This window comes from Erinaceus europaeus, chromosome 4, assembly GCF_950295315.1.
Source record: "Erinaceus europaeus chromosome 4, mEriEur2.1, whole genome shotgun sequence".
Taxonomy (NCBI): Eukaryota; Metazoa; Chordata; class Mammalia; order Eulipotyphla; family Erinaceidae; genus Erinaceus; species Erinaceus europaeus.
The window spans coordinates 102,612,586-102,623,496 of NC_080165.1; the positions used below are offsets into that span (position 1 = coordinate 102,612,586).

Genomic DNA, 10,911 nt, shown 5'->3' on the forward strand with positions numbered 1-10,911 from the left:
ACCTTTGTTACAAAGACATGTCATTTCAAACATGAATTTAGATATGTACTGTCTTAGTTGTTGGGGGGGTGCATTGTCCAGTGGTGGTCTTTTGGGCAGCTTCACTTCTAGGAATTGCAGGTTGCAATCTCTGTACAAATCTCTGCGTACTCTAGCTTGTCTGCCTTCAGACCGGACTGGCAGCTGGAGATCTCGGCCAGTGTGTCCAGTTTCGGCAGGGAGCCCGGGGGTCCGGGAGGTCCGGGATCGTTCCAGAATTCATAGCACGAGGGCGGGCGGGCCAGCCTTGTAGAAGGCGCGGGCCGAGGTGCCCAGTGGTGGCGGCCATGATAGGCTGCCGCGGCCCTGCCCCATGACCCTGCCATGTCTGCTGCCCTGTTCGCAGTGGCCGAGCAGCGTGGAGGGATCATGCGTCCAGTGCCCTGCACCACGCGGTGAAGAGCTGGCTCCTGTGGGCTGGCCTGCGTGGTGGCATCGGGTTCCTGCGTGTTGGCATCGGGCTCCAGTGTGTTGGCATCAGGCTCCTGTGTGGTGGCATCGGGCTCCTGCATGCTGGCGTCGGCCTCCTACGGGCTGCGAGGCTGCGGGGCTGCAGGGCTGTGGGCTCGGTGCGCGGGGTTGTCTGGGTGCAGCCGGCTGACTGGCTGTTCCACCAGGTGGACAAGGCAGCTCCGCGCCTCGCCTCTTGCCCACTGGCTTTTCCCGACTCCTCTGGCTGTTTTGAGTGCGCCTGAGCGAGTGGAAACCACAGAGTGGTCAAGAGATAAATGTTCCAGAAACAGCAAAACAGTCTCATGAAGAAAGAGCAGAGGCCTTTGGAGATCTCTTCACAAGCAGAAGAGAGGGCCATAGTACATAGGTAGCCAAATTGTCTTCACTTATCTGAGAGATGCGCAGGTCAGGTCCACATGGGCGCCATTTGTTAAAATTCGGAGGCTCCAGCTGGCCGGGCTAACTTCATGGGCGGGTAACAGAGATGACCAGAGACATACGACTGGGCAGGGAAGCTGTATTTCTTTATTCAGGAACAACGATTCATAAACTAAACCAAACTAATCACCAAACAGAACTCTGCTGCCTCTTTCCCCCGCGGCGGCGCCAAGCACTCTCTAACTCTGCAACTCTGGAACTCTGTCGGGGTTCCTTGGGGCGGGGACAAGCGGGCCCACGAAACTAGCAGGACTGAACCAATTTTCTTGGCAGGGGGAGAGCTAGAACAACCCAATGTAAAGCATACAACACTGTCTACTATAAAACATTAATGCCTCAGTAAAGAAATTTAATATATATTATTTATTTCATTTTAATGAGTGAGATGTATAAACCAGAGCCCTACTAAGCTCTGGCTTGTGGTGGTGCTGGGGATTGAACCTGGGACCACAGAACCTCAGGCATTAAAGTCTTTTGCAGAACCATTATGCTTCCTCCCCAGCCCTTCTTTTCCTGTCCTTTTGATAGAAGGTGGGAGACAGAAACTCAGAAGGATAAACCTGCACAACTACTCCACTGTTTTTCTTTAAATTAAACAAACATCCCTTAGAAGTCCAACTTGTCCTGTCCTACCTGGAATCTCTCATGTCTGGGATGGTACGATTGAGGGGCAGTTGGTCACTGAGGTAAACATTGTAACCAAACTTCTGGAAGAGTCCCTCAGCCTTTTTCTGCTGGTCCTCAGAAAGATGGTCACCCCACTTCCTGAAAAGCCTTGAGTCTGGGAAGAGTTTCTCTTTGTAATTGTTCTCCTTTGTCTGACTTGTGCCGGCTCCCATTACCTTCTGATTAGGATGGTTTTCATGCATCACCCTCTTTAATAGGTTGTCTTTATTTTCTTGCTGCTTTATAGTCAATTTCATACTTTCTTCTGCAAGTACAAGTCAGGGAAGATTACATTTAAGCTAATGCTTAAGTATTGGGACATTGTTCTTCAAGCAAAACTACTACAATGTTTTCTCTCCAAATTCTAAAATGTACCAGTTCTTGTCTAAGAGGCTATGATATGTCAAGGAACCTCAACAGATTCATGCCAGGCTACTTTGGCAAAGGAACACACTAGAACACACCTCCCCTTCCAGTTCCACCAGCATTTATCCTCAGCTCCATGCCTGTAAGTATCCTCTAGGGACTGTGATTTGAGAAACAGATTAAGTATGACATCATTTGACTTTTATGGCACCAAGCAGAGAGCCCAGGTCCAGATTCAGACCTACTTAGGGGCAGAAGAAACACTAGTGCTCCCCCTCACTGAGAGCCTAGGCTGAGGCATACCCTGCTCCCCGGAGCCAGAATGTGGCAATCAGCCAGAATCTCACATGGACCCTGGAGTCTGTCAGAGTCGCAAAATTTCACGCCCAGGTGTTCAGAGCTCTGTCTGTGTCTGTTTCACAACTCCACCCATACAGGGGGCTCTCACTGTCTCTATCTTCACTCTGTATCAGGAGCCTACACTGAGAAACTTTGCTCAAAACCACAGTGGTGATAAAAAGCAGGACTCAGTCCTAGGTCCTCTAGCAAGACCCCACTTGTTCTTGAAAGGAGCTCTTGGACAGGTGACAAGCAAGGCCTTGCCCCAGAGACTAAAACCTCTGTTTATGGCTTTGGCCACATGATTCAGGAGAGGAGGCCTGCTCTATACACTCCTGGGCCTCTCTGGGAGGCCTATACTGGGTTCTTGATCTCACTGCTTGTACCTATGTATTCACAGTCATGTGTGGATCCAAGTGTACACACACACACACACACACACACACACACACACCGATCACATGGACATAACCTGCTCCCCTTCCCTCACCCCTCACCTGCTAGAAGTGAGCACCCTCCCAAAACACACACACACACACACACACACACACACACACACACACACACACACACACAGCCTTCACACACAGCCTTCACACACAGCCTTCCAGTGTTGAACATACTTGGGTTCTGCAAGTCCTCCTCCAAGTGAGAGAATCTCTTTCCCACTGCCCAGCTCCACTCGGTCAGGGGCAAAGGAAGGCCTTTCTGGAGATCACCCAAGACCAGGTTTTGGAATATCCCTGTGCTGTAAAACACCAGGAGATTGGCAACAGTGATGAGAGTCAGCCCGAGGCAGAGAAGTCTGGGGAGAGACTTCCTGAGCATCATCTTGGTCTCACTCTGGCCGTCCTTGCAAGGCTCGATGTCCCTCTGCCCAGGTAGGCTGGAGAGCAGGATCAGCCAGCTCTGGGCTCTGCCACCTGCATGGATGCCACCTGCCTGCCAAGCAAGGTGTGCTCTGGCTGGGGACACTATCACCAGCGGCTGGGATTCTCCTCAAGAGGTGTCAGGTGTGTGAAGAGTGTCATGGCAAGCACCCAGGAGCTGGCCACACCTTTCTGTCTCTCACAAGTCAGGTGAGTGCTTGTTCCTGGAGCTAGCTTCTCTCTGCCTGATGTGCTGGGACTCCTTTGGGTTGTGATGCTTTCCTTCCCTGTTAAGATTATGGGACCAGCTGTCAGATCATGGGACCAGCGGTCTGAAAGGGCAGGCGAGATGTAGTCCTGGAAAGAGAAGGGGTAAACTGCATCAGGAAGGAGTCATTCTACAGAGTGAGAAGCTTCTGCACCAGATGCCTTGGGAAAGCGAGAAAGGAAACTTAGATGTCTTTGCATTTCACTCTTCAGAATTGGGCTGACTGAAGGTGCAGCCAAGACTGGTTGGTTAAACTGTATGCTGTTCTGGCTGGCTCCTGAGGAGCTGGAGGTGCCCCCTTCAGGTGGGACCCAACAGAGTGCCCAGCTTCACTAATTCTGTTCCTCTGCACACAAAATTGTACCTCACTCCAGCCCAGTCACCCTTCTGCCTTCATGCTTCACACCCATTGTTTATTTTGAACAAATTATAATTGGTAATTATATTTTATAGTCAAATTAGACTTAACAGTGAGCACTGTAGGTTTAACATTTACCTCTTGCCCTCCACACTGAGGACAACTAAAAACCCTGCACCTATTGACAAAAAAAAAAAAAAAAAAAAAAACTAAGAGGAGGGGGGATGTGGAGCACCTATGTGTAAGGACAGAGGTTCAAGTCCCTGGTCCCCACCTGCTGGGAGGGTAATTTTCATGAATGGTGAAGCATAGCTGTCGGTATCTCTCTTTGTCTTTCCTTCTCTCTCAATTGCTGTCTTATCAAAATAAAAAGAGAAATAAAATAAAGTAAAATTTAAGAAAGGAGGAGAAGGAAGGAAGGAAGGAAGGAAGGAAGGAAGGAAGGAAGGAAAGAAGGAAGGAAGAAAGAAGAAAGAGAGGGAGGGAGGGAAGGAAAGATGGAGGGAGGGAGCTACTGCTGAGAGCAGTGGATTCATTGTGTAGGCACCAAACACCTATGACAACTCTGGTGAAGAAAGAAAGAAGGGAAGGAAGGAAGGAAGAAAGAAAGAAAGAAAGAAAGAAAGGTTCTAAAGGAAAACTAGAGATCTTAAAACCTAAACCTAAATAACAATAGAACAGTAAGAGTTTCTTTTCCTATTATTTGTTTATTTGGTTGGTTTTTATTGTTTTTAATTTTGCCACCCAGATTATTGCTGGGACTTAATGCCTACACAACTCCACCACCACTTCCCGGTAATCCTTATTTATTTACTTACTTACTTGTGTAATCTTTATTTATTTACTTCTTTACTTCTTTATTTATTTGGCTTTGTCTTTGATAGATGGCAAAAGACAGAAAGATAGTAGGAGGATAGAGGAGAGAGAAATAGTGACACCTGCAGCACAGTTCCACCACTCATGAAGCTTCTCCCCTACAGTTGGGGACCAGTGGCTTGTACCCAGGTCCTCACACATAACATGTGCATCTACCAGATGAACCGTCACCCAACTCCAATAGTAAAGTGTGACTTTTTTCTTTTTTTGTGTGTCCAGGGTTATTTCTGGGGCTTGGTGCATGCACTATGAATCCACTGCTCCTGGAGGCAATTTTTCCCATTTTGTTGCCCTTGTTGTTGTTATTATTATTGCCTTCATGGCTGTTGTTGCTGGATAGGACGAGAGAAATTGAGAAAGGAGGGGAGACAGAGAGGGAGAGAGAAAGACAGACACCTGCAGACCTGCTTCACTACCTGTGAAGCGACCCCTCTGCAGGTGGGGACCCGGGGGGGCTTGAACTGGGATCCTTATGCGGGTCCTTGGGCTATGCGCCATGTGCGATTAACCCACTGCACTACCACCCTCCAGGTGTTATTTTTTTTTTAAGTTCACTTGTCTAATACCTTCTAAAGTGAACGCTGGAAAAAGGTGGTGCAATGTGAGCAAGAAAAGATGATAAAGTATACCAAGAACAAGCCTGTTCTCTCTAGTCAAAGAAACCAAATAGACAGTCTAGAAAGACAAAACTCTGTAAAAGGTAACTACCCTAACCCAGATAAACACAACCTAAAGACCCACTGCTCCCTGCCCCTCCCCTCAACAGAGGCCATGTGCAGAGCCTCAGCTTCCACACTCACCCCAGGTACAACGCACTGTCCTTCATCCTCTTCCAGTGTGAGGGCCGAGTGGGCAGCCATATTTGTTATCCTGTCTGCTCCTGATGTCAGTCAGGAGACAGTCATGAAATGACTCACCCTTTCTCACCCACTGTGCTGTCAGCAAAGGCCTCACAGGAAACCTGAACTTGCCCCCACACCCAGTGGTAATGAAGCATGCCTACCTCTCTCCCTCAATCCAGGTGTCAGTAAGGACCAAGTGAACAGCCTAAATCCCCACACCCACCTGGCAGTAACATAGAGGTAACTTCTCATTCTCTATCAGAGTTGCCTTAGAAACTATTATTAAAACAAAGCAAAAATTAGGGCCAGTGAAATAGCTCACTTGGCTGGTCCACTGCTCTGCCATGTGCACAACCCAGGTTCAGGCCCTGCACCCACTGAACTGAAGGAACCTTCAGTGCTGTGTCTTTGCCTCTTTCTGACTTTCTACTTCTCTGTCTCTATCAACTAAATAAATTTGTTTAAAAAAATAAATAATTTTTAAGTATTAATAAAATCCAGAGTCTCGTGCTATGATATCCAAAGGTGATATGAAGGTGCAATATGATATGAAGGTGCAATCAAAAGTCACTTATACTTCCAAGATACAAGAAAACCTCGATTAGAATGAGAAAGTCAGTCATTAGGCACCAACATCAATATGACACAGATGATAGTGTTCTCCGATAAAAAAAAAAAAAAAAAATCAAAGAAGCTATCATAAAAAAAATGGTTGTGATTACTCTTGAAATGAAAGGAAAACTAGTGAGTCTCAGCAAAAAACATAAGAGGATGTCAGGCATGAAATACAAAACACAGAAACAATAAAAAAATTGGACCTGAAAAACACAAGAAATAAACTGTTTTAAGCACTAACGGGATCTCAGTAACAGAATGAATTAGAGAAGAAACCAGTGAACTTGAAGACAGAACAATGTCAATTGTCCAGTTGGAGCCATTAAAGTTAGCACACAACAACTTCAAGAATCTGAAAGTAACACTGTGAATTTTAGGGAATACACATACAAATTGGCTATTCTTATGCCTGAAATATATTTCTCATACATATTTGCTCTTCACCCACTGTTCTTGCCTCACAGTTCCCCAAAGTCTCGGAATTTCTTGAGTGTTGAGAGTGATCTAGGTGTTCCTTATTGTATTACTAAGGTGACATGGGGGGGGCACCTAAGGATGGGAAACAATCATGAATACAGGGTGGGACACAAAGTCCCCCTCCCCTGATTTCCTTGGGGGGAGGAGAAGACTATGGGTTGATAGTTGTCAATGATCTAACCATTCCTAAGTAATGAGGATCCGTTACTCAGCAGAGGTTTCTAAAAGTTTCTGGATTGGCAAACGTGGAAATTTGGGGGAGAATTATACAGCAGAAGACATGAAAGTTTCACTCTTCCCCGTGTACTTGGCTCTCTTCTCCTCCACCTGACTATTTCTGAGTTATTTCCTTTATAATATATCATCAATCTAGGGATTAAGTGGGTTTCTTGAGTTCTGTGAGTTTCTTTAACAAATAAATTAACTGAGCCTAAGCAGGGTGTTCTGGGGAAAAACAAAACTTAGAACCCATTGGTCAGAATCACAGATAATAATCTGGGCTGCAGGAGGTGGCATTGTATAAGGCATTGGACTCTGAAGCAATCTCCCACATAGCTTGTGTCAGGGAAATGACAGAGATTCTCTCTCTGTCTCGTCTCCTCTCTCATTCATAAATAAATAAATCTTTTAAACACAAACAATCTAGGTTTTGTGGACACCTAAAATCTGAGTGTCAAGAGGGAACTATGGAACCGTCCAATTTTCACAAGCATTGGGAACTGCCTGGGATTGGCCCCTGGAGTCTGAAGTAAAGGGTAGTGTTGGCAAACTATGCCTAACCTGTGGAACCTGATGCTGTCTCTAAGTAATGGCAAGTAGACTGGATACTTAGACAATGCGGATGTATAACAGCTCCTTGTTGGTTGTGTGGAAAACTATAAATATATATGTATTATGTGTATGCCTATGTATATACTTGTTGGGCACTGGTTACAGTGGGACCTTTACTGAGACTAGAACCAAAAAACAGAATAGTTCCTTGAAATCCCAGAAGGAGAAAGAAAATACAAGGCAAAACAAGAAACCAAATAAATAAGGAGTGAAATCTTCCCAAGCTAGCAATTGATATGTCTACAGATTTAATAAACTAAACAAAAAAGAATAAACTCAAAGGAGACAGTGGAAACCGTTCACTTGTATAGTACTAGTATACCTAAGGCCCCAAGGTTCTAGGTTTAGTGCTTGGCACCACCATAAACCAGACCTGAGCAGTACTCTGATTCTCTCTCTCTCTCTCTCTCTCTCCCTCCCTCCCTCCTTCAGTAAACCTTGAAAAAAATGGATAATCATTCCAAAGAAAAAGGGGACACGAGAAAAATCAACAGTGCAAAACAAAAGAAGGAAACAGGACCAGAACACAAACAGCATGGGTTTTGTGCTTTGCTTTTTTTTTTTTTTTTTTTTAGATTAATTTAGTGAGAAAGGAAGAGAGAACCAGAACACCACTCTGGCACATTCAGTGTAGGAAATCAAACTCAGGATCTTATGCTTGCAAGTCTAACACCTGCCACAGGCTTTGCTTTGGCTCTTTGTTTAGCCACTTCTGGTTATTAAATTTCATCCATGATCTGGCAAGATAGTCTTGACTATTACCATCTCAACTGGAGTACGTGCCATTTTCCTATGGCCCACATGCTCACACAATTCATTTTTATACGTCTTCAAGGCCAAGTCATCAAATGTTATCTGATGGATGATGACTGGATACATGGCCTTGCTCCCCAGCTGCCACCTGTCAGCCAACAGCGCAGTTTCTGTTTCATATGGGCATTCCAGTGAGACTTTAAATAATTCAAAGTGAAACCAATAATTGTAAAGAAAACTGGAAGAAGCACTTACGGAAGGAAAGCCACTCTGAAATTGTTGGCAGGTAAACATGAGCTTGGTAGGTTTGGGAGAAGGAATCTCTACCTTCGACACTGAAGAATCAGCTGATAAGAAATGAAAAGGGCCCACAGTCTTTTTTAATTAATTAATTAATTAATTAATTAATGTTTTTCACATTTTCTGGGAGTAACATTTACATTAAGCTAAGATGGAGTACCAGGATCAAACTTGTCCTTCTGACAACAACAACAAAAAAGGGCCAGGCAGTGGCACCCCTGGTTAAGCGCTCACATCACGGTTAGTAAGGACCCGGGTTCAAAGCCCCTGATCCCCACCTGCAGGGGGGAAACTTCAAGAGCAGTGAAGCAGGGCTGCTGGTGTCTCTTTCCATCTCCATCTTCCCCTCCCCTCTAGATTTCTCTCCAATAATAAATTAAAAACATGAAGAAAGGAAGAAGGAAAGAAAGAGGGGGGAGGAAGGGAGGGAGGAAGGAAGGAATAAATAGAGGAAAAAAGAAGAAAAGAAACTATAGGGGGATAGGAGGTTGCTCAGCTAGTATAGTATATACAACAACATGCTAGAGGACCTGGGTTCAAGCTCCTGACAAACACCTGGAAGCACTTGCATGGGGCAGGGAGAGCTTCATGAAAAAAAAAATCGTACTGCGGTGTCTCTCTTCTCATACTCTTTCATCCTCTAAAAAATAACTATAAACTGTATAATAGACATGAGAATAGTAATGAAACAATAGGCATCAAAAATATTTGTAAAGCCTTAAAATCTCTTAGAGAAGGAACACAAGGGGTAAGCACTCTCTTTACCCCATCGTAAAACCGGGGGGGGGGGGGATAATTTCACAATTATGGCATAGGATGGGGTCCCCAAGCATGACATGACTGTCCCCCTGAGCTGAGGAGTCCATTGGCCTGTAATTTTCTCTTTTGTAATTTCTTTGTGTGCTTCTGATATGAGTGTAATAAGGGCCTCACAGAATGAATTAGGACATATTCCCTCTGCCTCTTTCTTCTGGAGGAGATTGTAAAGTTAGTAGAGATTGTTTGGCTAACTTACCAGTGTGCACCCCCTACACTTGTAGTTTGGCTCAACTTCAAGTAGGTATAGGCCTACTGAACTTGTATGTTTCTTCTTATGTAAGATTTGGTTCTGTGGTTCAGTTCAAGGAACTGGTTCATTTTATTTAGGCTATCAATTGTGTGGACATAGAGTTGCCCATAATAACACTTTATCATCCTTTTAATGTTCATTAGAGCTATAAAGTTGTTCTCCCTCTCTCTCTCTCTTTTTGTATTTATTTATTGGATATAGCCAGAAATCGATAGGAAAGGAAATGATAGAGAGGAAGAGAGACAGAGAAACACCTACACCACTACTTCAACACTCCTGAAGCTTTCCCCCTATAGGTGGGGACCTCAAACCTAGATCCTTGTGCACTGTGACATGTATCTTCAACCATGTACACCACCTAGCTCCAAGTTGTCCTTTGTTGCATTTCTGATAATAATGTTTGGGTTTTTTTTTTACTTTTTCCTTAGCCTCAGGTTAGACAGAGGTTCATCAATGTTTTATTTAAAGATTCAATTGGTTTTACAAGAGAAAGGACACACACACACACACACACACACAAAGACTGCTCGATTTTGATTTATGATGGTGTCAGAAATTGACCTGACATGCTGGAGCCTCAGGCATATAAGTCTTTTGCATAGCCACCAGGCTGTATCCCCAATCCTCAACAATTGTATTTATTTATTTATATATTTATTTTATTGCTACCAGAGTCACCACTCCTAATCCACTGCTCCCTGCGGCTTTTGTTTGTTAGATAGGACGCAGAAAAATTGAGAGGGAAGGGAAAGATAAAGAAGAAAAGAGAAAAATAAACACCTGCAGACCTATTTCGCTGATCTTGAAGCGTCCCTCTTGTAGGTGGGGAGTGAGGGCTCAAACCCGAGGTCTTATGCATTGTAATGTGTCTTATAGCTCCTTTAGAACTAAAAACAAGACTGAGAACAACATAGTGGGCAAGGAGTAGTACACTTTATTACGCTGCAGGCTCTGTGGATTCAGTGGATACGTGCCAGAGTCTGAACCAACCACTCCTTAAGTTAAAGCTATTTACTGATTTTGCAAAGGGGGCATGGCGTTCAGGATTTGTAGTGCAAGCAGATTGGACAGAAGCAAAAGTGGCAGGAACTTTAAACTGGGACTTGGGTGGGAACAGTCAAGGGCATAGGAATGCCAAAGAAGGAAAGCTTCATAGTGGTAAAGCAGTGCTGCAGGTCTTTCTCTTTCCCTCTCTCTCCCCCTCCCTCCCGATCTCCCCCTTTCCTCTCTATATCTCACTGCCTCTACCCAATAAATAAATAATGTTTTTTAAAAAACAAAGAGATTTTTTTTGTGTGCAAGGAACTAGGGCTTCACACATGCACAGTTTCACCACTGTGGACCACTTCTTT

General features: G+C 44.7%; 1 protein-coding gene across 6 annotated transcripts in view; it reads right to left on the minus strand.

Moving 5' to 3' along the window:
• Positions 1-3,522, minus strand: part of GALNT8 (polypeptide N-acetylgalactosaminyltransferase 8) — a 32,120-nt gene extending 28,598 nt beyond the window's left edge. For all 6 annotated transcript variants that reach the window (XM_007527840.2, XM_060190913.1, XM_060190914.1 and 3 more), the window contains exons 1-2: positions 2,925-3,522; positions 1,564-1,861 (exon numbers count right to left, since the gene is read on the minus strand). In XM_007527840.2, the coding sequence (XP_007527902.1) occupies positions 1,564-1,861; positions 2,925-3,132 (506 nt within the window). In that variant the 5' untranslated portion in view covers positions 3,133-3,522. The remainder of the gene's footprint in view (positions 1-1,563; positions 1,862-2,924) is intronic.
• Positions 3,523-10,911: the final 7,389 nt, after the last annotated feature.